The 27,751-nt window shown below is 42.1% G+C and overlaps 1 protein-coding gene across 1 annotated transcript in view; it reads left to right on the plus strand.

Annotated features, from left to right (window-relative positions):
* nolo (no long nerve cord) overlaps window positions 1-27,751 on the plus strand; it is a 151,444-nt gene that overhangs the window by 24,025 nt on the left and 99,668 nt on the right. The window contains exon 2 of the mRNA XM_043425768.1: window positions 19,975-20,068. Coding sequence (XP_043281703.1) covers window positions 20,024-20,068 — 45 coding nt within the window. The 5' untranslated portion in view covers window positions 19,975-20,023. The remainder of the gene's footprint in view (window positions 1-19,974; window positions 20,069-27,751) is intronic.

Below are 27,751 nucleotides of genomic sequence, written 5' to 3' on the forward strand. Positions count from 1 at the left end.
TTCGTTAGAATTTATTTAGCGACCGATCGATCTATCGCGTGATTCGCTGCAGGGAACCATTGAAATTTTCGAACGAGTAAAAGCGAGAAACTCGTTGAAGTCATCGATAAAAATATGAACAATCCCTCGTCATTGGCTCGTCGAAATCTCGTCACGCACGTCTCGTCAATAGCCTTTTTCAAAGTTCATAAGGTCACACACGTCAAAATCAAATAAAAGAGGCAGAACTATGCAGTGTCGCGGAGAGCTTAGTGATACTGTATCAAGGGATAGCGCACGTCACTGTGGATGCCGAGAGGTCAAGAGTCGATGCGGTGTATGGATCTAGTGACGATAAGCCCGCAGTCATAACGTACTGAATATGTCACAGTTCCGGTTAAACGAATATCTATTTTACACCCGGATGACTGTAGATACGCGTTCATGGGATTCAGAGATTTTGCCACACGGTTCCACTCCGAGCGAGCAGCCGTGAGAATAATACTTCGGTGACGAATTTTACGGATTCGGGATTCCGTTGGACCAACAACCTTCCGCTCGCTTCCTATGACTCAAGTTATGTGTACAAATGCTTTTATACGTCGATACTATTTCTGCTTTATAAAGGAACGATTACGTGCCTTTAATATCGGAGTCAGTGCGTTTATGGATGATTGGATCGATTTTTTCTTCCTAATTAAAGGTATTGTCACTCCAAATTAATGTCAGAGTTATTAATTCGAAATTGTAAATATATTTTTTCAACTTATTTAATGGCGAATGAAATTACGAGGCATTAACCAATCGGGGATCCGTCGCCGACTGAATCCCAAATTTCATTCGTCCCTGGCGAAAGTACTACAGTTTTTTGTGTAACAAATCGCACCAGAGAGGAAAACACAACGGGAAATGGATCAAGAAAAAAATATTAATGAAAATACAGAAGGCTACGGCAGGAATGGGCCAAGCCAAGAAGAAACTCTTATCAATCAATCTTCAACGTAATATATCTTTATTACTATAGTAAGAAAATCGTCTCGAATTTTTTCCCAAACCTCTTCCTTATATACTTGATTGTTATTGCGTACGTTTTTTATAGACTTTGTAAAAAGCGTTCATTCGTCATATGAAAGGATAAACGAGTTTTACCCATAATCCCTACAGCCCTGTGTGTATTTTTCTTCATCCTTGAACACGTTTATCTCAATAACCAATAAGACGAACCCTTTAAAATTTGATATGCGTGTCAGTCGGTTACCCATTTGAGCTCCGTGTAAATTTTAAGACTTTCTTTAGAAAATCGTTCCGTGCATGAACTACCTTAACCCTAGAACGCATGACTGGGGTGTGAGCTCACCCCACGCGAACTTCAAACTACGCTCCCGTCCTAACAAGCGACATTATCGACTGATTATCGACGGATTTTTTTATATACAAATTCAATTGAAATTAGTTTTATCGTACATCATTCTTTTCGTTATAAAAAAACGAAGAAAATGGTGTAGGATAAAGTCAGTTTAGCATCGTAGGACCGGATTTATAAGCAGAAAAAGAGTGGGGTGCGTTCAAACCCCGGTCATGAGGTTGAGGGTATGAAAAAAGACACATGAGGTGTAGGGTTAAACTCCTTTTCATCAGATAACTCCACTGTTGCTCAGTCTGATCAGTATACGAACGAAAGCTTGGCTTTTAGATGGTAGAGAATGAGTTTGGGAGTAAAAATCATCATGCATTATTCTTCTGATGGAAAAACACATGGACCATCTGAAACAATAATCCAACTAACTTTTGGTTCAGCCATGAGAGAGGTCCACGTATGAGAGTTGAAGGGATCACCGATAACTCGAATCCATATTCTCTTTTAACTCTGGTCGCGTTATAAATTTATGGTCCATGTCCGAGAGGTTGAAGCTTTTGGTGCGGATATACTCAGTTTGCATGGCGAGTGCGTGTGAAATGGGAGCGTGCTTTTGGGGCTCCGCCGGAAAACGAGGATGTAGAGCACTGACAGCGAGCGAACACGAGAGAGGGAGACAAAAAGAGGGGGGAGATGGGGAGAGAGATAAACGAAGATAAAGATAGCGCGGAGCCCAACGCTTCGGGATCCCGCGGGAGGCGGGATCAATTCTGAATTCGTAATTACTTATACGAGCTTGCGATTGTGAGTTGCTGGTATTATTGATGCAGCAGTCATTTATATTTAGAGCGTTACCTTTATTCGTCCGCAAACCCCACAGCATTTATTCGATTCGCGTTAAAACTTTTCATAAAATAAATCAACGATATATTTGCGTCGAGAAAAAGTTGTATGGAGCAAGCAATTGATTATTCGATCGTCACTTCCATCGCTTGATTATCGCCCTTCGTGAGCTTAGCCATTTTTATCGAATTGCATTCGCAATTTAAATGAAAACGTCAAATTCTCATCGATTTTTGTCACCGCTACAATATTTTTTTCTTACTATTTTGTTTCTTTTTACTTGATATAATAGAGCCCGGAAGTGATAGAAAATAATTCGAGTAGTTTGGACTAGAAAGTACGTTAACCTCGAGTCTCGTTAATTAATTATTCCAGATAATTCTCCGAATAAGAGCACGAAGAAGGAGAAAGATATGGGCAACAAAATGGGAATTGTAGCGTTAAGTATCGCAAAAATCGTAAACGTAGCGGAAAATACGAGGAAAAAATCATGAAAGAGTATTAAAGGGAAGCGTTGGACCTCTACAAATAGAAACGTATAAGAACAATAGGAATAAAAATGAAAAAGAAAAAAAATAAAAACAGATAGGACGAAATGGAAAAAAAACGAACGAACGTGGCAACGGAGGCAGAAAGCTATTGCACGCTATCGAAAAAAGCACACTGCAAGTTTTTTTTTTCTGCCTCAGGTGTTGTAACAATCCTCTCACTCTCTATCACTCCTTTTCTCTGTCTCTCGTGCATTGTCTCGTTTCCTCCAGAACTGATATCGACGCGAAACCTCTTTTATTCCTCGTCATTCTTATACTCCCTCTCCATGCATGGGAAAAAACATTCGAACAATAAATACGATACTGCTTTGTAACAACCAGATGGATGTGAACCTGAAAATTCAAGTAACCATTGACCATTCGAGATTGAATCAATTTTTTTATTTATAGATAAATTAACAATCAATTTTTGAATGAAAAGATGAATAAAATTGACGAATTTAGCGTTTTAAAACCTCAAAATAATTCACGTGTAAGGCCAATTAAAAAATGGAAATTTGCATATTTGCAATCCTTCTGTTCTCAGCTGTCCCTCGAGTCATCAATGTTTTGCATGTAATTATAAATATTTCGAGTCTCCACTGTTCACGATTATTGTGACTATGTCCTGAAGAATTCGGTAGAAAAACCCAAAACATCGTGTAGTTTTTACGATTTATCCATCATTGAAATTCCGAGAATAAAATCGACAATGAATGACGCGACAATTTGCGGTTAAATCTTCTTCGTATGTATATGTGTGTACTGTGTAGAAATGCCATTGTCAAGGTTATACTGAAGTTTGTATATACGAGCCATGGAAGCTCACGAATATTTCAACGGCTCGTATGGCCTCGACGATTTTTGTTTTTCCATAAAAGACTTTGTTTGTTTAGGTTCAACCGCATGGAGGTACCCTCCACGTCGACAGATTCATGAAAAATTTGGCACAAAATAAAAGCTCAGATTGTTTTACGGATGAATTTCTGAACTTCTGTTCAATATTTAAAACGCAACGTGAAAACTGTTCCTTTCACAACTGCCTCCCGGAACGTAGTGAAATTTGAAAAGAAAAGAAAAAAAGAAAAAAAGAAGAAAAAAAAAATCTTGAAAAATAAAACTAGAACGTTCACAAATCCGGTGTACGTTCGAGTGCCGATAGGGAACAAAATAGAGGAAGGAATAGAAATAACAAATCGAACGATTGAAAGCGAGTCCTATCGATAAACGTACGGGCCATTATATTTCGAATGAAAAATTCTCTTCCCAATAACCTCGTATTACTAAATACAAAGAAAACAGACCCGACAAAGAATTTGCTCCAGAGAGTAATCGATACCCCGGAAACACGTTGTCGCTCACTCCGCTTAAACGGAGCTACTGCGAAGAACGATGAGCGGGGCATGTTATCGAGAAAATATTGTGACGATTTGCGTGAAAAATCCCATAGCCGGAAAGCACTGTGACAGAACCGGCACGATGTAAAATGCAATTCAGTTTGGGCCAGACACCGGCCACTGTTGTTTGCTTTCTGATTGAAGCATTGTACGGAAGTAAATTGACATCCGAACTATGGCGCGGTTGTAGCAGCGGCTCGGGGCTGGGGGATGAAGGGGCATGGCCTTTTGTCCCAAAGAGGCACGTATTTCTCGGTCGCGAAAGCAGCTAAACCGTTCTCCACATACGAGGGCTCCTATTCGCCTGAGAGCGGCAGAGAGCGAGCGACGAAGAGGCGAAGCGTGCGGGAGGAATGGAATATAGGAAGCTTTGTACGAGGGCGTGCAAGAGAGAAGGGAAGCTGTATATTGCCCATTTTCTCTGCTTCTCTCTCTCTCCCCCTTTTCTCTTTCTCGTCAAGTCTTTTCCTACGTTTTTCTGTTACGAGCACCTCTCAGTTGATAGGTTTTTTTTATATATTTTTTCCTACCTCGTTTGTAAGAGATCAAGGGTTATGTGTCTGAAGAGCGATAAAGAAAAAAATCGCTATACATCCAAGAACCCGAAGATTTTTGTGCAGCATACGGACACGCCGGCGAGAAGGAACGACCTCTTTTGTCGGACAAATGGGAATTGAGCATTTCTTATTTAGGGCTTTTTTACCGGTTATTTTTACAGCGGCCGGACAAACAACCGTAAGCAATAATTGAATCGTTGAGGCGAAAAATTTCGCTCGATTTCCCGAGTGATATATTACCCTTCTGGCTCGAATCTTACGAAAATACTGATTCCTCCAATGATTGTGGTAACTTTTAAACACGAAAACAGATTTTCGCGAAGCGTGTGTTTGACTTTCATTTTTCTCTCTCTCCTTCCAAGGCATTTTTTCAAATTGGAAATCATTCCATTTCTGTATCCACGTGCTTGCAGGAGAAGCGAAGAGTGAAACAGGAGTGTCTTTCTCACGTTCGTCCAGGGTGTATAAACACGAGGAAAGTACGAGAGTCAAGGGATTGCACGTAAGAGAAAGAGCAATGCAGTCGAAGAAACACAACGAGAGAAGAATGAGCAAATACCTTGATTCCTTTCGCGTGTGCCTTCTAAAGTGCGTCCTCTGCAACGCGAAGCTTACAGATACGGGTGAGAGTCAAACAGGACTGCTCCCACGGGACAAGCTACTATCATAATATAACAACGTTTTCTCGGATGCACGAAGCGTACGCTACCAAAATAGCGAATGCCCTTTTACAACGAAGCCGAGATATACATTTCCCTTCTTACTCATATTTTTTCTGTATACACATCGAATTAAGGTGGTCAAATGAGATCTCAGGTAGAAAAAAAAAAAACAGAATCAAATATATTTTATTCAAAATGTCAAAGTTTACGTAAAAGTATCGTGTTGATAGGACTCCCCCTTAATTCGATAATGATTGTTAAAACAAACATCAAGTTTCGTCCCTTTTTTAGGCACCAAACTTGGTGTCACTAAAAGGATTTCTGCTGTGCTCACCATTCTTATATTATGCGTTCGTGCTATTAGTCACTTGACCATGGATGCCTCAGCCCTCTTGTTCTCGAACTTATGATTCATGAGTTCACGCACGAGACGAAAAACACCGAAGGATATGGGACCAGCAGTGAAAGAGTCACGGTTAATCCAGAATGGAATTTTCATTTATCGCGTGCTGTGCTGCAACAGGGGGTGTCGGAACCCGCCTTAAGGGGATAAAGGGAAGTGGGTGGAGAAAAAAGAATGAAAGATGCATCGGTCCAAATATGCTAATGGGTTCTTTCAACGTTTGGATCACATTATAAACGTATTTATATATTAAAAAAAAAATAATAAAAATAAAAATAACAAATTGTATCACCCGTGCATTCAGACACATGCAAAAGAGTGTTATGTCAAGAAATGCCTCTCCCACAATCTCAATACCGCTTGCGTTCAACACGCTCCGCGATAGCCTCACGCACGCGAGCTCACAGTACGACGAACGTCGCCGTCGTATATCGTGACGAAACGTTAACAATGACGACGATATATCTCTCAAAGTATAATTGAATCTCCATTGTGAGATTTCCCTTTCTCGGTGTCTTCTCTCCTTTTCTCCTCTCACTCTCGCTCCATCTCTGTGTCTCTCGCTTTTGTCGGCGACGTGAAAAATAAACGTGGCCTGTGCATACGAGCCGCGTGGCGTCGAGTTTTTCTTAATGGTATGACAAAACGGCCGATTTGGTTACTCTACGCTTTATATATTGAAGAAAAATCAAAGGATTATTCGCCGACGGAATTCTTGGAAGTGGCGAAAAAACTTGCTGCAATAAAACTTCGCGGCGGTCATCTTCCGTCAGCAAAAAACACGAGCTAAAGTCATGCGAGTTAAATCGATTCGGAAATTTGTTATTTTCGTTTCTTTTTAATCTCATCCATCATCGAATCGTGGAAACAGAACCCTGTAAATACATTGTAGCCTCACGATAGATATGAGCCTTCAACATTGTCTCATATGAATATTATGGAAATAAAGCTCCCCAAAAGGGCACGGATATATTTGGAATAACAAACAGAATACATTTTGACTGAGATCCAAGAAACGAGACAACATAAACTGGCTTTTCCATGTCACTCTTTTGGAACTTTACATGTGGGAGGAGTGACGACGCTCCCCAAACGTATATTCAAGATGTAGATGTGATAACGAACTAATATCGGTTACAACGCAATCTGCATGATAATACGGATGTCGGATTATTAGCCCGAGAATTTCTCGCTGAAGGCGCATGCAGATTCGGAATTACTGAGATTCACCGGTAACGGGAGTACGTTTGTACTGGTTTACAATTTTCTCTTAGCGTTCAGCCAAATTTCATCGCTTCAGCAATTCTCCGCAGTCTAATCCAATTCGGAGCTCAGTGTCTCCACTTTTTGTTCTTAAACACGATTTCAAGGATTGTTAATCTTGTAGATTGGCACGATTGGGGCCAATTTAAGTCGAGCATAGTTTGACGAAGACAGGAAATATTCCGTTTGGTGTATTTTCGATAAATACGATGATACGTTTCGTTGGAGCATTAAATCGTAAAGAAATATCGGTTAAGCTAGGAATGGAGAAAAAAACTGATTTTCGACCGAATACCTGGGACAGTTTAAAGCCTGAAACCCATAATACTGCGGGGAGCGAGAAAGAGGAACGCGGAAGAGGGGAGGGAGCAGAGCGAAGATGGCCTGTGACGGCGTGGTGTTAAAGTGCTCGGTTGTTCCTTGTTCGTTGTGCGCCGAGGAAAGCGTGGGAGCAGAGCGAGAAAGAGTGAGCCGTCGACAGAAGGAAATACGGACTCGCTTTATTAAAGGCATTTAATTTGCGTCGCGCTAGCTCGGTGGCAGAGAAAAGCAGGCTGGATGGAGTGTGTAATCAACGGTTTCTGGTAGCGGCTGGGCTCTGAAGCTTTCGAAGGGACACGGGGAGCGAGAGGAAAAGGGGTGGGCAGAGAAAGGATAGAAGGAAGGTCGCGGTGCTCTTCTGACTCTCCAGCGTATTTTGGCACGAGAAAGGGCGGCCGAAAATGGGGGATGTTTATTCCTGCTCTAACAGTTCCTCATTCGAGCAATCTAGTTCTGGAAAATATACTGTCCCAGAGGAGAGAATATTATTGCACGCTTCCCCTTTAAGCCGATCCACAAATACATCGAGCGTTGAAAATTAGCGAGGGGGCCACGGGAGAGAAAGAATTCGAGGGGTACTGGAAACTGGAAACCCAAACTGCTGATAAATTGAGTGGTCAAACAAAATAAATCAGAACACATTGTTCAGTAATGACGAGGCTTTCGCAATGTGAATAACGTGTCCAATACGTGTGTAAACACGTCCCCGCTCGGTCAGTAATGAATTGGCTAATTAATAATGCTGATCCCATTTAATTTGACTCAATCTCTCACTAACGATCGCGTCACCTAGTCCAAACACCGCGTAAATAAATCTGATAAGCTTGCTCTGATTTAACATATTCAACAACGCGTCACAAGTGCTCGATACTGCCAATAAATCATTCCCAAATACATTTCGATTTTCCAGGACGAAGGGAACCTTTCGAAGCAGCACCATGCACTTGCTCGCAGCCCCGTAGCGCTCGGAGCCTCGTTGTTGAAACATAAGAGACAAGAGTCGCTACGCCATCAAATGGCTCATTGGAGCAGAGTGTATGCTCAGCTATAAAGTTTGCCACGATTGAATATCCAGGGGCTTCATCTCTTGTTTATCATCCACCAAGTGTTCTAGTAGCACAGAGAAACCTTAATCCATGCGCGCATACAATAAGGAAAGGGAGGGAAGCCAGAGCTTGAGAGAAATAGTATACAGGTGGAGAGTCGCCGAGCAGGTGAAATGTACTCGGTTGACGTGTTTCTTCGTCTCTCCCTCAGCTGGGCCATCACCAGGTGCGGGTACATAGTTTATGTAGGCCAATCGATATCGTTCCTACGTATAGTTGAGTACGTTGCCATTGTTCAAGCTTGCAATAGGGTGGACGATCTCGTAGCTCACGTCTCTCCTTGCTCACTCGTGGGATTCAGCAGGGTTTCCTTCGGTGCATCTTCCATCGAGAAACCAGGCTATCTCTCTTCCTATCTTTCCCTCTTCTTCGATATATACGTACACACAAGTGTCAAAAGCATCCCGCCGAGCTGTCGCATGCTGAGTCAAGCGGGAGCTTTCACAGCATCTCTGTGCCCTTCACGTCCACAGAGGAAGAAAGAGACTGACGTACTCGGCCACAGACAGAGACAGGCGGAAGAGAGAGTGAGGAGATACGACGTTATACCAGCGGCTTTCTAATTAAGCACCGAGCTCCGCGCACAGCAAGAGGGAAGCTCGATCGTCCGTGACGATGAGGAGCGAACACGCTCAGGCAAAAAGAAAACTCCGACGAGCACACGTGATTCGTTCTCCACTTTTTTTTATCATATGTCTCTCCTACTAATTTATTTTTCCTCATATTCATTTCACATTGTTTTTTTTTTCATCTCAAACTCCATTAGGGCTCCATCCCCTTGTCGACTTTTCCGTGCTATTTCCGTATATGGAAGAGCATGGATTTTTGCTGACAAATGACTGAAATAATTTGTCGACTCATTCCCAAGTGCAAATATTATTTCGAGACTTATTCACTGCACGAATGATCCTCCGTTATTTTAGACACTTTTTTCTGTCAACCTTTTATTTTATATTAAAACGTATATTCCAATGCGCGCTTCTATTCCGGATAAAAAGAGATGCTGGAAACGTACGAGAGCCAGGACACGGCTATTTGGGTCAGGATACCCAAACACGAAGTAGACCAAGTGATTAGCTAGCAGGAAAGAAAAACATCATCGACATGTGGCGTTTTTGCTATCATTTAACACGAGAGTCCGTAATCTCTCGTGTATTCCCCGCATCCTCTGGCTACTTTTTTACGTTTTCGCATCCCGTTATTTCTCATGGACTGACTCACCGGGTCAAAGAAATAATCCTGAAAACCTTTTCGTAAAACCATCCTGAACATTTTTCCACAATATTCTGCACGCTCCGGATGAACGTAATTTTAAAAATGCGAATATTTTCTACTCTGCTGGGTTACAATATTGGTGGTAGACGAATATTATTCCTATGTGATTCGTAATTTCGCCTGTGCAGAAGCAGTTCACCTTTATTCGGGTTGAACCTTAATTTGTTCGCTATATTAAAAATAATTTGAAAACTAACCAATACCATTTGCCTTTGAGCCCCTTTCGTAATAAGATTTGAAACTGATCAACTTTCCTTCGACATTTCTTTTTCTTCGCTATTCAATAAAAACGTTGTTCGAACTCAAACTCCATTTTTATTGAAATTCTCACTCAGATTTTTCATTAATCTACTGCTCACATCGCACAAAGCTTTGAGCCCTTTTCGAGAGTATGATCTGCCAGCATTATAATTTACAGACACACACACACCCAGAAGTAGGTGTGAAAAAACTGCATACTAAATTCCTTCCAGCCCTTTCTCTTCTCGTTTCCAACAGTGGACTTTTTTTCATTCATTCTGTTCGTTGCCGAGGGCTTCCCATGGTGACCTCTGGATTTATACGCATTTTCTCTCCGGCCTATATACGCTGAAGGACTAGCTCACAAACTTAAAGCTACTCCTTCAACCATGTGAATTTAATTCACCGCTTTTATCAAAGCAAACGAAGCAGCAACGTAAGGGAAAAGATTTTTCTTTTTGTACACGTAGACCTTATACATTTTCGGCTGTAAAATGTTCGGGAGAAGAAAAAAAATGGTAACAACAGAATGTTTTATCTCATATTTTATCAAGCAACGAGACCCAAAATATTTTCGTATCCTTTCTACCGAGTGGAGTTCTGATATGGCACACTTCGCAGAGTCGCACAGAAACGACGCTGACAAAAATCTTCTATCATTCATCATTATTATCAATCTACACTATTTTACCCACCTTTATGGACACTTATTATTCCGTTCGTTTATCTAGAGACCAAAGTATTCTTGCGCTTGATATTTTCACTATGCACATTATCCTCTCCGTTGAAAAATACCTGATTTCATTACAACCCTCTTTGTACTCGTGTCCGCACCTTCGTTAGTCAGCCCTGAGGAATTATTCTAGCTCTGCATGCTTCGCCATCATACGTATATACATCTAGAGTCGCGGCCGCAAGTATTAAAAAGAAGAATTTTGTAGGCAGAGCGAGTCACGACGGGCCGTCTATCTTTACTCGAGATTCGTCGATTTCCCCTCACTCGTGAAGTTGAAGTGGGCGCCATTTGTTGGAAATTTGTCGGATGAAAAAAATGCCGGTGCCATATGACAATGTGATTTACACGCTTCCTACGATAAAAAAATGGGTCCGCTGTGACATTGGGAAAAGGCTTATTAAGCATGACTTAAATTCAATTGATGAGATCCTGCGAAAATTTGAGGTAAAATCAACAATAGTGTAATTGAACATGAACCGCGTAAATAATATTTTTAGAGCATATTTAAATACCCAGGACATGGATCCAGAGTCATGTTGCACTGCTCACGAAGCACTGGCGTCCTGAGAATCTGCATTTATTTATAAAACGAATCGTTCGGAGCAACAAGAAATCAAATAACGCCATTTTCGTTTAGACCTCGATGAATCGTTTCGTTGAGTTTCCCCGGGCAGCCATAGAGTTTGTTCGCACCATTGCATCGTACAGAAAGCGTTATTGTTTGGAAGAGAGTCGCGAGATGACGCGTGGGACAGATGACACAAGCTGTTTCTCGGATGCACTGGCCGTGAGTCGAACACTGAATCAACAGAGGCGATGGTAATATACCTGGGCTAGTACGAGACTGGACCGATCGAGCCGATCCGTCGAGAAATTGTAAGGACGCATAAACAGCTCAATATATACACAGGGTTGTAAGCTTCCTACGCGGATGGACGTGTGTACAGCCTGAAAGGTGATAAATTGGACCTCTATTTGTAAGCGATAAGAGAACGTTGTCGCAGTGATTGCTTTGTTGTTTTCGTGTGTGAAGAAGCGCACTAGTCGTTAGAATGATAATCATTCGTGTGATTTGACGAATGCGACGTTTTCGTTAGGGAATTATTAACAAAGCTTTGCTCGTCGGAGCACACCTCAGATAGATAATGGCGCACGTGCTTATGGGTGTATTCGCAAGGGGGTTGATTCACCAGCAGGGGTCCAAATTGCAACCCCTTCTTCTATATAATTGGATATACGTAGGGACACAAACCGAGGAATAATACCACACATGGTCGCGATGCAAAGCCGAGACCGGGATTCCAGATAATCGAGAGGGGTATATGTACTCCAGCAAACTTACGAATAACACACGCCGTCACTAGCCTACATGCGCAGAAACGTTGCCATTGTTCAATACACGTCGGCGATGCACAATGGATTCACCTCGCATACATATTCCGAAGTTGGTTTAACTCAGATTGTTTGCAGATTGTTAATTCGAAATGAGCGAAGGTACCGGTGTTGATAAAAGCTTGTGTTCGTTTGCTTCCATCAACAAACATTGATGACACGCTAGGAAAATCGAGCTAATAATTAACTCGTCCCGATTGATTTATTGACTATATCGGGAGGAACTAATCGATGGAATGATTTCATGTACGAGAGAGAACTAAAGGAAATAACTCTGTGGATAATGGAATTAAAAATTCAAGAAAAATCATTGGTTGGGAAATTTTTCAGCTCGAATCCTGCTCATTTATCTCTGAGCTTCTGTCGGAACGTTCCTTCGTTCCTCGTTTCTCTTTATCCCATCTCGTATAAGTTCCTACCCAAAGTGGAGGCATTTCTTTATGTGTAACGTTTCGGCCTGAACGCTCTCCTTAGAGCGTATATACTGAAGAGCGTTCAGTAGCTAGTTACCTAGTCCGCTCGCCCTCGAGCCCACTGCGAGGGAAACCGAACGTAGACTAGTTCCTCGACTTCGCGCGTTTCCACAGCAATTATCCTTCAGGCAGTTTTCCACTTAGTTGCCTCGCTATTTCTCTTCTGCTTTCGCGTCTATTTCTCCCCACGCCCCTCCATCCAGCTTGTTTTCTTTTCTGTTATACCTGCTTCGTCGAGTCCTTCGTCCTTCTCCTCTCTTCCATTCGCCTCGTGTTCTTTTTCTGTTTCACCCTAAATACGGTTATCTAACGATCGTTCAGCCAACGGGCGTGAAAAAGACTTGTACGATATTCAAAGTGAATGAGTGATAATGGGCTTGTAAATCCCAGCAAACCTTCCTCGTGCATTCTCACCTCGGCGATAACAGTTTTTCCAAGGCAGACGTTATTCGTACTAGGAATTTGTACTTTTAGTTATTTCCTAACACGGTTAACAACGCCGGAAATTCATCATTTACTTAATAAATCCTCCATCGAGACACGTCTCTTGTTAAAAATGAACTTTAAGGTCCTCCGCGAAAGTGCGAAGTTGCTTAACGACAGTCAACTCCTGACGTCTTTCATCGAAAGGTCTACGCTGGTACGTTTGTATTGTTATAGCAACTCTCGGCTTGTCGGAGCCCGTATCAGAATCCGGGGAAAGTAGGGATAAGCTTGCACAGTGAGAATATCTATTCGGTTTAACGCAATGTGCAAAAGCGCAAAGTATACATATCTCTGTAGTGGTTAAGGTACCAGCGGGTTAACGACAAACTTCGAGTTTCTTTCGCACCCGAGCGAACCGTGCCGATGTGAGTTGGTTGGTCGTATGAGGGAGTATGCCAAGGCGGACAGAAAGGGAGGAAGGGAATTCTAACTTCCTCGCTTTCTCTCTCTTTCCTTTTCTCTCTAGTTCCTATCTTTCTTCGGTTGAACGGTAAACCTCAACAGGGAACAAGTACAAAGTTACAGTGAACATTTAAACAGGGAGAAAAGTCGATAACGAAGACGAGGAAAGCGACTTCCCGAAAGATTTCCTGTCTTTTTAGACAAAAGGGGAGAGAAGAAGCCCCGAAAAAGAGGAGGAAGATCCTTCCTTGTCGCTTACGCGACTTGTTCCCGATTAACCATTGTGGATCCCATTGCCCGATGCGCTTGGAATAAACAGCCTCGGCTCTATTTTTTCCCGCTCTTCTCCCTCTTTCAGCTTGCCTCGGACTTGGGCTTGATCTTTTTTCCGGCGCTCGTTGCTTTTGAGGCTTTCCTTAAAAAGAACTTTCTCTTCCCGAGGCTGCGACGGAGTGGGAGGGGCGGAACGGAAGACTCGCTCGGACACGCGGGAGGACCAAAGGAAGCTGGCACGGTCCTTTTCAGTGACAGAGAACGCTGATTTTCCACTTTTTTCTTCCCCTCTCTTTTTCAACACTCCGCATGTTTCGCAATCTCTTCTCTTCCCGATCCTCTTCACTTCCTTTTTCATGGTTTTACTATCTCTCTTAACGTGAATACCCCGAGCCCGAGGTTAATTGACTCCATTGGAAAAACTTTTCTGGCCTTTCCTCGCTCACACCCCTCCCTGTCTCGCTACCTCACCCTCCGAGCTCTCAATCGGGTGTACCAAACTCGGAGAATGGATTGACTGAAAGCAAAATGAATAGGAGGATGTGGCTCTCTCAGCTCTTCGACACAATCAGCCTCTGATACCAAACTCCTTCTCTTTCTCTCTCTCTCTCTCTCCCCCCCCCCCCCTATTTTTTTCTCTTTCTCTCTGCTTCTTTGCACTCAAAACTCTACGCTGGTAAAACTTTATTTGTGACCCATCGGAACTGCCGTTGTTATTTCTCCCTTACAACAATCTACTTTATCCCAACTCAATGCAGTGTTTAGTATTGTTTACCTCGCCCTTGATTCACTCCAACGACGACCAAGAATTCATTTTAAATGTTTGAAAATTCGACTCGAACAAACGACCGGATATTGGATTTTCTTGATTTTCAAATCAATGACAAGAGATAAAAAAATAGGCAATGCTTTTGATTATAATACACAAGTGATTTTCGTGGTGATTGAAAATTTCTTATATTTTAAATTCAATATTTTTCCGGCGACTAAACTCTTCGAGAAAATAGGAAAATTTTAAGCTCTCGTTCGTTGTGTCTGATCTATAAAGTCCCGTGGTCTGTGAGGCTCTCATTAGTGTTTCTATTCACAAGGAAACCCTGCGAAACCCTATAAGCTGATTTTTTACTTCCATAATGGAAAATAATAATAGCACGCTCTCTGTAAGATCAAGTCGCCGTGATAACGAGGGAAAAAAGATGAACGCATCATTGTGATCGTTAACAGTTACGCGGTTAGCGCAAGCACGGAAGGGAATTGGAGTCTCGAAAGGTGTCTTTAACAAGCTTCGAGGTGCTGAAACCACTCTCGTAAAACGACGGAAAAGGAAGAAGAAGAAGCGCCTTGCCATATCCCACGGGCTAAATCTTTTACGTTTACAATGGAGCGGGGAATATCAATTTTTTTTCAAAATCAGTGCACGAACAGTTTTTTTCATATCTTTTGTTTACAAGCCCGTTTATTAGAAGCTATTTTTTGTGAATTTTCCCTCAGAGAATGATCCCTTGCATCGGATTTTTATTCTCGAGCGTCCATCCATAAATCGTAAAAATAATGAAAGTCCAAATATTTGCACATCCAATGATCATTCGTACATGAAAGTGCGGCTTGCCTCAAGTCTTGAAGCAAAACATGAAACCAAATTGAACGATACATTCGGCGAACAAGAGACTTTAGAATTCCTATTCGTGGGATGCACGCTCGATCGTACAATCTTTCTCAAGGAAAAAAAGTTCATCGAAATCTTTTTCATGCATAAAAGCATCCGTAGATAGTGGATATATGTGCAAGAAACGATTTCAGAGCAATCGACGTGATAGGGGTTTCCTTCTGAGCTCTTAAGAGCTTCGGAACTAAACCTGCCCCGTGGCATCCCACCTCATCTCTAACGATTCTGCGCTAACCTGTGAGCGGCCTCCAACTAGGGCAGAATTTGTCCCAAGGGATACACTCTTACCACTCGTGCTCGCCGGCAACTTTATCCGACGGGAAACCTCCCTCCTCCCCTCTTCCCTCTCCCGGCCCTCGCTCGTTCCTATTCTCATCGTGCCTTCACTCAAATACAAGCTGTCGTATACATTCTCAAACTCGCACCTCGCACTCTTTGCGTTCTTCCACAACGCTTTTTCGCGGAGTCTCCTTACGAGCTGCAACACACGCCTCAGGCCCGAGCATTGCCGGTCGTTTTCTCATCTCGCTCGTTCCTGGCTCCATTTTCCACCCTCGTACTTTGTCGCTTTTTCTTCCTCTTATATCCTTGCCCTCGTCGAACCAGTCGTCAGTTTTCAGTTATCAACGAACCAATGTGCTGCGGGGACTAATCGGTTTATCGGCCGAACCTGCCGTTTCTGGATCCATCGTCCTCAGTTTCTTCAATAATTTAACCCGCAGCGCAACTCCGTTTGAGCTCAACCACACTCGTGCAAATTTACACTTGGACTTTTCAAAACGTTTCTATTTCAGCCAGGCATGCATGGAATTTATCTTACAATTATTAAACTTTTTAGGGGTAACAATTCCTTAATAATCGATTAAAATTATTTTAAAAAATGAAAAAAAAAAAAAAAAAACGTTTTATTATAGAAAAAGGGCCATATTGAAGAGAGGAATTTTGAAGTTCCAGACACTTGAAATTTTCATGACATTTATTATCATAGAAAATTCAAAATCATTTATTAACAATGTGCTCATTCCTTTATCCAATTTCCTGCCGTTGATCACAAATACGATACTAAATAAATAGTAACATCAATAAGCAAAGATAACTCTATGCAAAGCGGTGAATTATGGATGAACTAATATGATTCTGAGACGAAACGGTTTATCGACAGAATCTAAAATTCGTGCGGCCCTCAGCCTGGGTTTCTTTAATTATTTAATAAACTATTGAACTCTTCATTTACTTTCGTGAAAAAGCGATGATTTTTTATGAGCAAAAGTACTCACTTGTCGCTCAACTATTTAGCAACTATTGAGAATCCAGCGATAAGCGAATATGACATAAATAACAAGAGATAACTCAACGCAAAGTGGTGAATTGGTGTAATGCGGCAAACACAAAATCATTCTGTAATTTACATCCGTCCATTCGGACTCTCGTGGGTAAAATGTGCTCAAATATCCCTTGGCACTTTCCTCCCTCGTACATGCAGTGGTTGCAGTTACTGCTCGTGAAATCCGACGAAACTAACGGAATACTAAGCGGCATTTGGCAAGGCGGAACTTGTCGCATTCTTCTCCCAATCCCGTGCTTCGGAGCAACCTCTTTCATTACTTCTTTCATTCTCTTCTTCATTTCAAGAGATCCAAGCAGTGCCTTATCCCCACCGAAAGTTGAAAGACTTCATAAAAAATTGGGCGAATTCTGATATTCTATATGCCCCTTACGGGAAAAGAAGAGGTCAAAACGTTCAGCATCTTCCAACCGTTGATGAAAACCGCTTTCTGCCCCTCCGATCCTCGCCTCGAATCCCTCTCTCGTTCTCTCTATCGATTCGTTGGAACTTAATGCGCGTTGCGGATGACTCTCGTTTCACCAACCAATGTGGCTTTTCTATAGAGCGCTCTCACATTATCTGAATATAGGAATATGCTCCGGGATATATATCGAACGTACAACGAGATATGATTTATTTTGTAATTCCCAACGAACCCGAAAATTAACGTCATACCCTCACTCCCCCCTCGCACTCCCCTTATTACTTACAGATCCAAGCGTTATTCGCTTTATCCATTAATTCCTTAATTACACGTACTACTGATTAGCTAATTTCTATCGATCTCACAATCAGATACACCATTTGGTGGATTGGAGTGATTAGCCTGATGGAGATGAGTTAATTGTGAAAAAATGAAATTACGAAAAAGGGATCGACTATTGTGATTAGACGGGTCAACACAAAATTTGACATTAACATTTGGGTACGAAATTTTGGTAGATTGGATCATATTTGGACGAAAATAAAATTACATGGCATGAAAAAGTTTGCTTTTGTATCCACAGGAGAACGTTTAAACGATATTATTGAAAATCAGATATTTCAATTTTTATTTTATAATTAAACCATGACACTGAAGTTTCCAAAGGAGTCCAACGTAATGAACTGAAAAAACTCTCCAACTATTCCATTAATTCTCCAATTCTGTTACCTGCCCAATTTGCAATTCGTAGTTTTTCAGTCTACATCAATGATTCGTGAAATAAAAAATTGGCGAATGGCAAATGTTATTTTCGTTAATTTCGTTGAACTCCAACGCTGCAAACTTCAGCATTGTATAAAACCATACAAATATAAATGTATATTATTTTGACTCATTTTAACTATCAAACTAGCTTACAAAAAAGTGGAAATAAACCCCACTTTTATCACTTGGTATTTTTGTATGTATCGTAATTAATTAAAATTCGTACGAAAACATGAAAATGAGCACCACCTGTATAACTATCGCAAAAGCAAACTTTATATAAAATATTTTTTCTCTATTTTTGTGCATAAATTGCCAGAAAATCACGAAATTAACTTTAAGACAAACAACAAAATTTTTTTTGCGGAATCGTGTTATTGTTGGTTGATAAATTGAGAAATAATGGAAATTTGATCAATTGACTAATCGTGGTTTCACTTTGTGGACGTTTTTATTGAATTTTTCGAGTCTAATGTAACATTTAGTAAAATTTATCTGTTTTTAAATACTTTTCAGTTATGTTTCAGTACATTGGTATGTTGTCACCTCGCTGCCACCCAAGCTCGCTTTTATTTGCTCATATTTTTCCACCGATTGAGCATCTCATTGGTTTCGTATCCGGAGAAATGTGTCTAAATTCAAAACAGGATCATAGATTATTTGTGGCGAGATAAGAATCGTTGTAGATTCTTATTTTTCTGTGGGAATCTCTGACGAGATCGGACTCCATACGGATACTACATCGAGCATCGATCTTCCGTCGCTTTCCTCCAAAGCGACGAAATTTCGTTTTTTTCTCCCATCTCGCGTTACGAATTCTGTGTCGTAAACGTCGAACACGTACTAATCGATTCTAAATTCAAATATTTACGCCCGCTTAGAAAGCTGCGACAAACCTTTGATGCCCACGGCCGGCATGAATTCTTATTGGCCTCTTCACCTACCTTACAATTTAGTATCTGATTCTACGGAACGAAGCATCATCCTGATTTGGTTGCTTGAACTTTCATCGAAATCGTTGCATCAATGTTGATTTAAAGTCATTCGTTTGTTTGTTCACATATTGTTCGACCTTTTCAAAGGTTTTTACATACAAAAATGGTTCTTCGCTGTTGGGTCAATTAAAAAAGAGTGGATAAAAAAATTCAATTAAAATTGCCTCGCAAACGTGATCAGTTAAATCAATCCAATTTTCAACTTATTTTATTTTCCCATTCTACAATTGTTGTTAACTGTAACTTTTCACTTCCACTATAATCGAATTGCCAATCGTACCGGAACTCGAATTTATCAACGTTATGATCCCCCGGTATATATTGAATAGTTCGCTCCGCGGAAAGCATATTTCAGATTTTCTGACAGATTAAAACGTTGGAAGAGAAAGGACGAGAGACAAGGAGTGACCTGGGGAGGTGACGAGGCTGTTTTTTCCGGGGGAATTATCAAGAAATTAGCTCGACAACTTTAGGACTTAACGACTCTTCTTGGTCTTCAAGTTTGGGCATAAGTTTCCTTAATTTACGAGTTTCGGAAGTTGGAGGACTTGTGGGACCGTCTTTGTCTTAGGGTAGCACGCGTTTTTTTTTTCGTAAAATATGTCGAGTTGGAGTCCGCCGATAGTTTCCGTTTTGCTTAAGTTATACATGCCCACTCTTTCTTTTTGCAACATCGATTTTATTCTCAACTTTCTACGTTTTTTTTCAACGGGTATATTATTCTTTGGGATTTACAGATTGCGGCGAGCGGCCGCTGGCCCCGGAATCTTTATTAAAACTCAGTCCAGTCGACGGACGCTCGAGAGTTACTCCAAACTTTTTAACTCGATCTTTTCGATACGTATTTCGTTAGGGAAGTTTGGAAAAACATGGAACACGCCGAGGAAAAATCAAGAAGGAAAAACCTTGTGGTCTTCGACAAATATCCTCAAGATCGTATGCCAGTTTCGAAAGCTTTCCTCCTCCTACAGAGTCAGAAATATAAGTTTTTGGAGAATTCGAATGTGTTTGCTTCGATCACTAAGCTCCTTTACTTTTCCATTGTTATCGTACTTTTATTCTCAACACACATTCAATCCTCTCTTTTTCATTGTGTTTTCAGATATAATGAGACTTTTGGGTCGCTCAGTCTAATTGAAATTTCGAGTACGATGATGCTGGACACTACAGAAAAAATGCGAGTTCTACTAGTGACGGTAAGTTCCACCAGACCCTAATTGCTATTTTGTTTGATTTCTTTTCGATAACGAGTCAATCAACTTTTTTCAATCCTCGATTATGACGTTGCAAATATTCTTTCCGTTCGATAACGTAAAAAGAGTACGAAAAACGTGAATTTTCAAAGTTTCCTCACAAAATTCTAACGAACATTATTTTTTCGAGAGTCAAATACTTCGGTTTTCGAAATTCCGAAAAGATCTTGTGTAACGAAAGTTTGTTGCAATCAGATTTTTGGATAGTAACCGCTCCTTAAGGAAGTTGAGGCATTAGAATGAAAATGATGTCATCGCTTTTAAACCGATTGCATCTTATAAAGTGAAGTGTAAAAAAAAATCAGTTAAATTTTCAGACAGTTTAGGAGCGTTGTTGCTGAGAAAAATCAATAACAATTTGGGCCAAATAACATGTAATCTTATGGAAGTCAAGACACATTCGGTGATATCTCCGTTAAAAATGATGCTAAAAATATGAAATTTTTTGGGCAACATGAGCAAGGCTTGCAGAATAATGTCAATTTTTTCAGATTTATTAGGAGATTTGCTGAGATAATATTAATAATAATCTGTTTCCCGTGCAGTTTTTTGAGGCTAGGATCGTCACCGTTCGTTTTTTCGACTGAGCTTTCACCAGTTTTTCGTCTTTTTTTCCCCAACTTTTCTTTAAATTGTATGCAACATTGCCAAACTGTAAACTGGCCCAACTTTTGAAAGGTACAGGTCATAACTTTTGGGTAAAAAAAATGACTGTACAGCCTCAACTTCCTTAACAGATCTCCATCGTCGCACGCCGATCCTTGGAGAGGTGCCTCGATGTAATTTTTCTTCGTACATGTAAACGACTTTGAATCGATGCTCCATTTTCGTCGATGGCAAACGACACGTGTCCTCTTTCCTTAATTCCGGATTTCCCCTTCTCTTTATCTCTTTATAATCTAACACGCCTTTACGCCGTTACAAAATTGTCAATATTAATTGAAAATGATAAATTAATTGGTGTTTCCGCGCTACAAGAATGATGAAAAGTTATCATCTTTTTAACTCCTTCACAGAAATAGTGTTGAAAGCTTGTTTTACTGCAAATTGTAAAGAGCCACAACGTCTTTCATCTCTTCTATGCGGAGTTGACTGTTTTACACTTATCACATAAGCGACTCAACGGGTAACGTCGTTAAATATAAACTCACGCAGAATAATGAGATAATTCAATAACGAGATTTTTCCGAAGCCGTCACTTGGGCAAATTAAGTTTTCATTATACACCGAAGTTCTGAAAGAAGGTGACGAAACGTAACTCGACTAATAAAATCGTTCGATCGAGTTGAAGCGTATTTGCTGAGAGTCTAGCGGACGATTTATCTCCGATAATGGAACTCGGAGAGCGGAGTTATTCTGTTTTTTCTTTTTGCTCCCGCGAGAAAATCTATTATATCAAACCGAACGTGGTGGGATTTTGGGACGTGAGAAGGCCGCAGAGGATTCTGTAAAAAAGGAGAGTTGACAGGAGGCGTGTCAATCAACACACACACACGTGCGCGCGTCAACGCCTCTGTTTTCGTCTGTCCATCTCTTTTCCCATTCTCTCTCCCTCGGAATCCATCGCTTCACGAGACCTTGGAAAATTCGTGTTGGCGTTACGCCTGACACTGGAAATCGTGACGCCATCAGGGCCGTCTGCAGAATTTTTCATTTTTTCCTTCCACTAAATTTCACGTTCGTTCTAACATTCATGCTTCCATGTGGACAAACAATGTGCAATGATTCCATTCGCGAGTGACGCTCCCGCTGAGTGACACTCGATTGACAAACGGGACCGAAGCATATTAAATGGATGAACAATGCAAACGGATGTTCTGATTAAACGCCACGAAATAACTTCGTGACTTCCTAATAAAGTAACTTTTTCGTAACCGCATGAAATTCAGCCGAAATTTCTGTTCGAAAGTATCTCGAATAACGAGCTCGTTTCCCTCATTTCGATGCCGCGAATGGCAGTTAAACACTTTTTTTTAAACTACAAAAACAACTGTGCGCAGCGAGAGAGAGCAAGCCGCGCGAAAAAAGGATCGAAAGGGCGCAACCGCGGAAATACTCGGTGAACTTTCGTAATATTGTGAACGGTACACTCCGTGAACTGAAACTGGGAGAAACAGAAGCGAAAGAGATAATTAGATACCGTTGATTCGCATGCACGAAGAGTGTACATAAAAAGTGACATTTTTGTTTTTTCTTTTTTTCGCGCCATCAATGTCAGGAATTTCGTTACGAGGTCGCTTCGCATTTTCAGATCGTCCGTTAGCGGATCGTGTGATAACGACGCGATTGTCTGCGTAACAAGACACGATGGGAAATAGGCATGGAAAAAAGAAACATCGTCCAGTTTTCGGTGCCGTGCTCGAACATCGCTACCCTGTTCGATGGACATGTCGAAAAACATTTACACGAGCAACGCTTTGTAAGCCTGCGGAGATAAGAGTTGCGAGAAGGAGAAAAGTGTTGGGAACTTTGCAACGATTCTCGATCGGGTTTCAATGCCTCGCACTTTACCAGGTTCGCTTTTCCAGGTAAATCGCGTTAAAGCGAACAGAGCGAGCGATGACGCACCGAATGCCACTCGTGTGGCATCGGTCCTGCTTGGAGTTGTAACTCATTCCAGTGGCGCGTGCATTCGGCAAGGTGAGCTTGCTTTCAACGGGAAATCACTGGAAAAGCATTAATCGCACAAAATCGTAAAGCGAAAATCAGGCGGGGATCCAACGAATGCTATGACCGCGGACGACCAAATGCGATGGTTAATCAGACGCGGATAATCTCGAGCAAAAACCGCGTCGAATCTCCCCCAACGGGTTCGTAATCGCGTGAAAAAACTGGCTCCGTCAACAAACATCTTTTGTCTTACCGAATCACCGAACGAACTCAAAGCTCTTATCGAATAAAAAGGCAATTATTAATCGCCGTTACGAACTTAAGTACTCGCATTTCTCGGCGATTCTATCAGCTGCACCGTTACTTCCGGCTGAAGAAAAACGCGTACGAGTATCGACCACCGACCGATGCGGAGGAGCACGCGAATCTCGTCGCGGCGAGAAAAAAGCAAGGAAAGGAAGACTGCCCCGGAACGCTCTGTAGCACAAATACACACAAACGTGAAAATCTATATACAAATAAAAATATATGTAGGAGTATTTGAGAGTCAGCCATCCCGGCGCCGAAAAGACCACCCGGACGCGGGATCCGCGCCAGGAGGACTGGAGTTGGTGCTTTACTCCCTTTTGCGAGCCTCACCCCCGCGCTCTTCTTACCAGCGAGCCAAAGCACGAGCAGAGTTGGGGAATTCCAGACGCCAGTACGCTTGCCACCCTCTGGTTACATCATCTCCGATAGGAGGACTCTCATAGGAGAAACGTACTTCCCAGTTTCTTCCTCTCTCTCTCTCTCTCTCTCTCTCTCTCTCGCCCCCCGCCTCGATCCTCTTTCTCCTTTTTTCCGCTCTCTTTCCTCCGGTTCGTTCTTTTTCTCTCGTTCTAAAGAGCCTCGGCTATCTGTGTGTGTTTTATCTCGAGGCATTTGCAGCGAAATCTTCGCCAAGGAAATCTTTTCGACTCGGCTCATTTTTTTTTTCTAGTCGCTTAACTGCGACACTATAACTGACTGGAAAATCTTCACGTACTACCGCAATCCCTTCCAATCATGGCACATTGCTGGGTGAGAACCGAGAAACATGAGGGCGCAAGGAAATAAAAAATCTTTTGGATGAAAGGGAACTTCGAGCCTGGACGCACAACTGCGGGAGCACTGAAATGCGGGGAGTCGTTACTCCGGTGATTTTCCAATCGATATTTTCTTTTCTCTTCAACACCGGAGCGTTTCATAAAACAGATCCACTAAATATTTATCGATGCGAAAACCACTTCGTCGTCTTTGCACTAAAAACATAGTTTCCTAACAAAATACATATTTTCCAGCCAATCGGTTGAGGCTCCGCGTCCGGAAGATTTTTAAAACAGTTCAACAGGCAATCTCAGTCATCGCTCCGAAAAATTTCTCCACTGGCGTTGCAGAAAAAACTTGGAGCTCAATTAGCCCATTGAGATACCTGCGAAATTAGTTTTGAGCAGCGCGTCGTCTTTTTACAAAAGTGTTGAAACGGACTAGGCGTGAAACAAGTGCTTGAATAAGGTAAACGACGTCGGCTGCATCTCAACACCATAGAGAGCAGCGCCTACCTCCGGTATACAAGAGACAATTTGTAATCGTTTGTCAGGCGTTCCCCGTCATAAACAGGACTAACTGCTGTCTTATTCAAATGAACTACTCCTCTCTCCTATACACGATATCACACATTGTAACGACGTATCATATACACATTGGCCAATATACACGTGCAGACGAATACTTGAATATACGGGAGGGTAGACTATCTCGTGAAGGTTGAACTGGTCCGCAGCAAGGCTGACATATCTTGGCGGCTTTTGCTCCGGCCAGGCACGACGAGACGTTCGAGACAGCTTTTTGAAATATCGGATTCTCGCTTGGTAGTGGCCATGTCGAGGCTGTGCTTCTCTCTCCTGAGCAGTCTGATATTCTGCCTTCGCTCGAATGGTGGCCAACAGACAAGCTCGTCGAACGTCTATCTTGGCGTCTCGTATACCTTTGTTTTCTTCCTACTCTTGTGCGCTTCTACTTTTTTTGTGCCTTTCTCACTTCTTCTTCTTCTTCTTCTTCTTCGTCGTGCTTTTCGGAGCCTCTTCGGCAGGCTGCTTCTCTCGTATGCTTCTGAACGTTCGAGAGACTCTGGGTCTCCCTCGCGCTCGGCCTCTTCTTCTTTCATTCCTCTTCGACGATGAGAAATTCGACTAGACGTCGAGAAATAATGCAGCGAACGCTGATGTAGCTTGTGCTGATGTAGCCTCCTGCATATTCCATAGGCCAAAGGAGGAACAAAGAGGAGAAACGAAACGAAAATGTTGCTACGTGAATTTCTCATTTCTCTTGTAAACTTATGGGATTCATCTTCTTTTTCACTCTCTCCCGGCCCCTCGCTTCCTTATTCTTTCCATCGTGTTATACTCTCGTAGTAAATAAAATAAAGACTCGACGGTGCGCAGGCATCCAGAGCTTTTGGCACAAGAGCCACAGCGGGACTGGAGCTTGCAAAGCCCTTGAAAAACAATTTTTCCCTCGGTTTTCTTGATTCCTGCTCCAAGAACAACAACAACTGAAAGAAGAAAAAGGGCTTCGAGCAATCTACGTTTATCCTTGGTGAAAAATTTATGGAGGCGCCCAGCTTACACCGAGTGAACTTCATTCTTCAAGCCTTTCTTCTTTTATCATTTCTCCCATTGGACCTTATTCCGCTATGAAATCGTTGAACAGTTGTTGGTAATCGTGGTTTTTACCTCGATGGAATTACGCTGCTCGTTCAATACGAATCCGACGAATAAACGAGAAACGACGCGAATAAATCTTCAGAAAGAGTTCTGATGAAAGAAAATTCGGATTCATCCGCATTATAGAAACACAGGACCGCGCACTATTTCAAATTCGTATATAATGCACACGTGTACTTTGCCACCCTTGCGTACAAGCGAATATCGTGACGTTTAATACCTACCCCTGATACGATAGTCACGCGAAAGCACGACCCGACTGAAAGTGCCTCGCGATATACCGAAACTGTAGTACGCGATCCTCGGTTCGTGCGAGAAACGATCATCGAGAGTTTGTATCCTCACCCACCCACGTACACCTTTTCATACTTGTACTATTTCACGATTCAGAAATCTCCGTGTGGCGTGCAACCCCGTGGCGGTGGTCCATTGTTCGGCTTTCAATAGACGTGCGCAGAGTGTATCGCCCAAGAAGAAGAGGAAGAAGAGGAGAAGTTTGCACCCAGTTCTCTTGCATAATGCCGCTTTGATATCGAATACCTCGAGACGTGCGTCAATGAGACTGCCTCACAAACAACTCGCTATGAAGACAGATGAGCCAGGGCTAATTTAGGGCAGACAGGGATGAATAATAACTCGGAATTCTTGATAATATTTGAGCCACTTGATATCGAATAAAAGACTCTAATGAATTTTATTGGATGAGGAATTACTGCAATTAGGCTGATTTACTTTTGCTTCGTATTCAGCATTCGACGGAAGATTCAAGCGAAAGAATGCATCTCTTTGTAATCAAATTCCAACGTGTATTATAGCAAGATCATTAGAATACGGTGTGAGTTAACATCGTTCGTGTGGAACTAGTGTAAAAAGCCGTTATGGAGCAAGGATCATTTATCAAATTGGCCGAGTGAAGCATTGAATTATGCAGTCGATTTTTTGTCGGAACTAGACAGTGTCTAGTCGCAAGCGATACGCCCGCTGCTCCATATACTCAACATCAGACAATGAGACACGAGTTAAATAGCTTTTGGCAAGGAAGTTTGTAGTCGTCGTCGTCGTCGTCGTCGTCGCGAAGGGTTACTCGGAGAAACTAGAGGATCGACTGTCTTCTTCGCTATTATTGGCTCGTCTCGTGTGGCGCGCGTCGAGGTCAAGTAACCAACAGTCAACGAAGACACAGTGACGACACAGCGCACGTTAATAAAACGTTGATCTCTCACTTTTTCACTCACTTGCCAACCGAATGTTTGACGTTACATAAAGACAGTGCAAATCCACCGTTACTCTCATTTTATGGTGTTTCTTTTCGTGGCTTCTGGCTCTTTTTCTCAGTCACAAAAGATCGGCAGTTCTTAGCCGGAAAAATTCTACGCGTCTATTCGCATCCCTCGGTACAATCCATTATTGTTCTTCGTTTGGATAGCTCGGTTTGGCTTGAATAGCTTGATCTCCCGAAAGGTCGCTTTCTCAATTCCATTCCCCTTGTGTCTTCCTCCATCCTCGTTTCTCTCGTCGTTATATAAACTCTCCTTAATCCGCTTCCCCCACCCTTGCAATTCTGTAACGTCGATCCGAACAATCTCCTTCCATCTCGATCTCGAGCTTCTTCCTCGCGACGCCCCTTCCCCGACGACTCCGCGCTATATTCCGTTCTTGGCGCCAAATCGACTGCCCCGCCGAGCGTTATTATTCAGTTGCTGGAACGAGGTTCCTTAACCGTCAAGCAAAAATGGCTGTCAGCGAATTTTCGAACCACACAAGAAATCACGAGGCATTGTCTTACCGAGTCTCCGGAGGCCAATTTTCTCGAAGTTTATACTCTTGGAAATTCACTATCTCAAAATACCGACAGATAAATATCACAACCTCGAGCAGTGTCGATCACAAGCCACTATTTTTATGCGCCATTATCGACCTCCCCGGTCGCGGCATCCATTGTTTAACCCATCGAGAATATACAATCGACGTGACACTCATTCCAACGCATTCATCGACACCCTTGGAATCTTACGAGCATATAACTGTGGAAGGAATCCTCTGTTGAAAGATTCATGAACTCTGGGCAAGCCAACGAGGATAAACCTTCTCGTCGAGCAATCGATTTCAGTTTCCCGTGTATATGTATACATCGATTCGCATGTTACGCCGATCACGCGCATCAGCCAGACAACTACCGTTTCCCTATTATGCGTACGTAACGTGTTCTATAGGGATGACTATACATATTTGATGTTTGGAAGGAGGCTGTCTCAATAGGTAGCATATGTCC

The sequence above is a fragment of the Venturia canescens genome, chromosome 8 (genome assembly GCF_019457755.1).
Source record: "Venturia canescens isolate UGA chromosome 8, ASM1945775v1, whole genome shotgun sequence".
Taxonomy (NCBI): Eukaryota; Metazoa; Arthropoda; class Insecta; order Hymenoptera; family Ichneumonidae; genus Venturia; species Venturia canescens.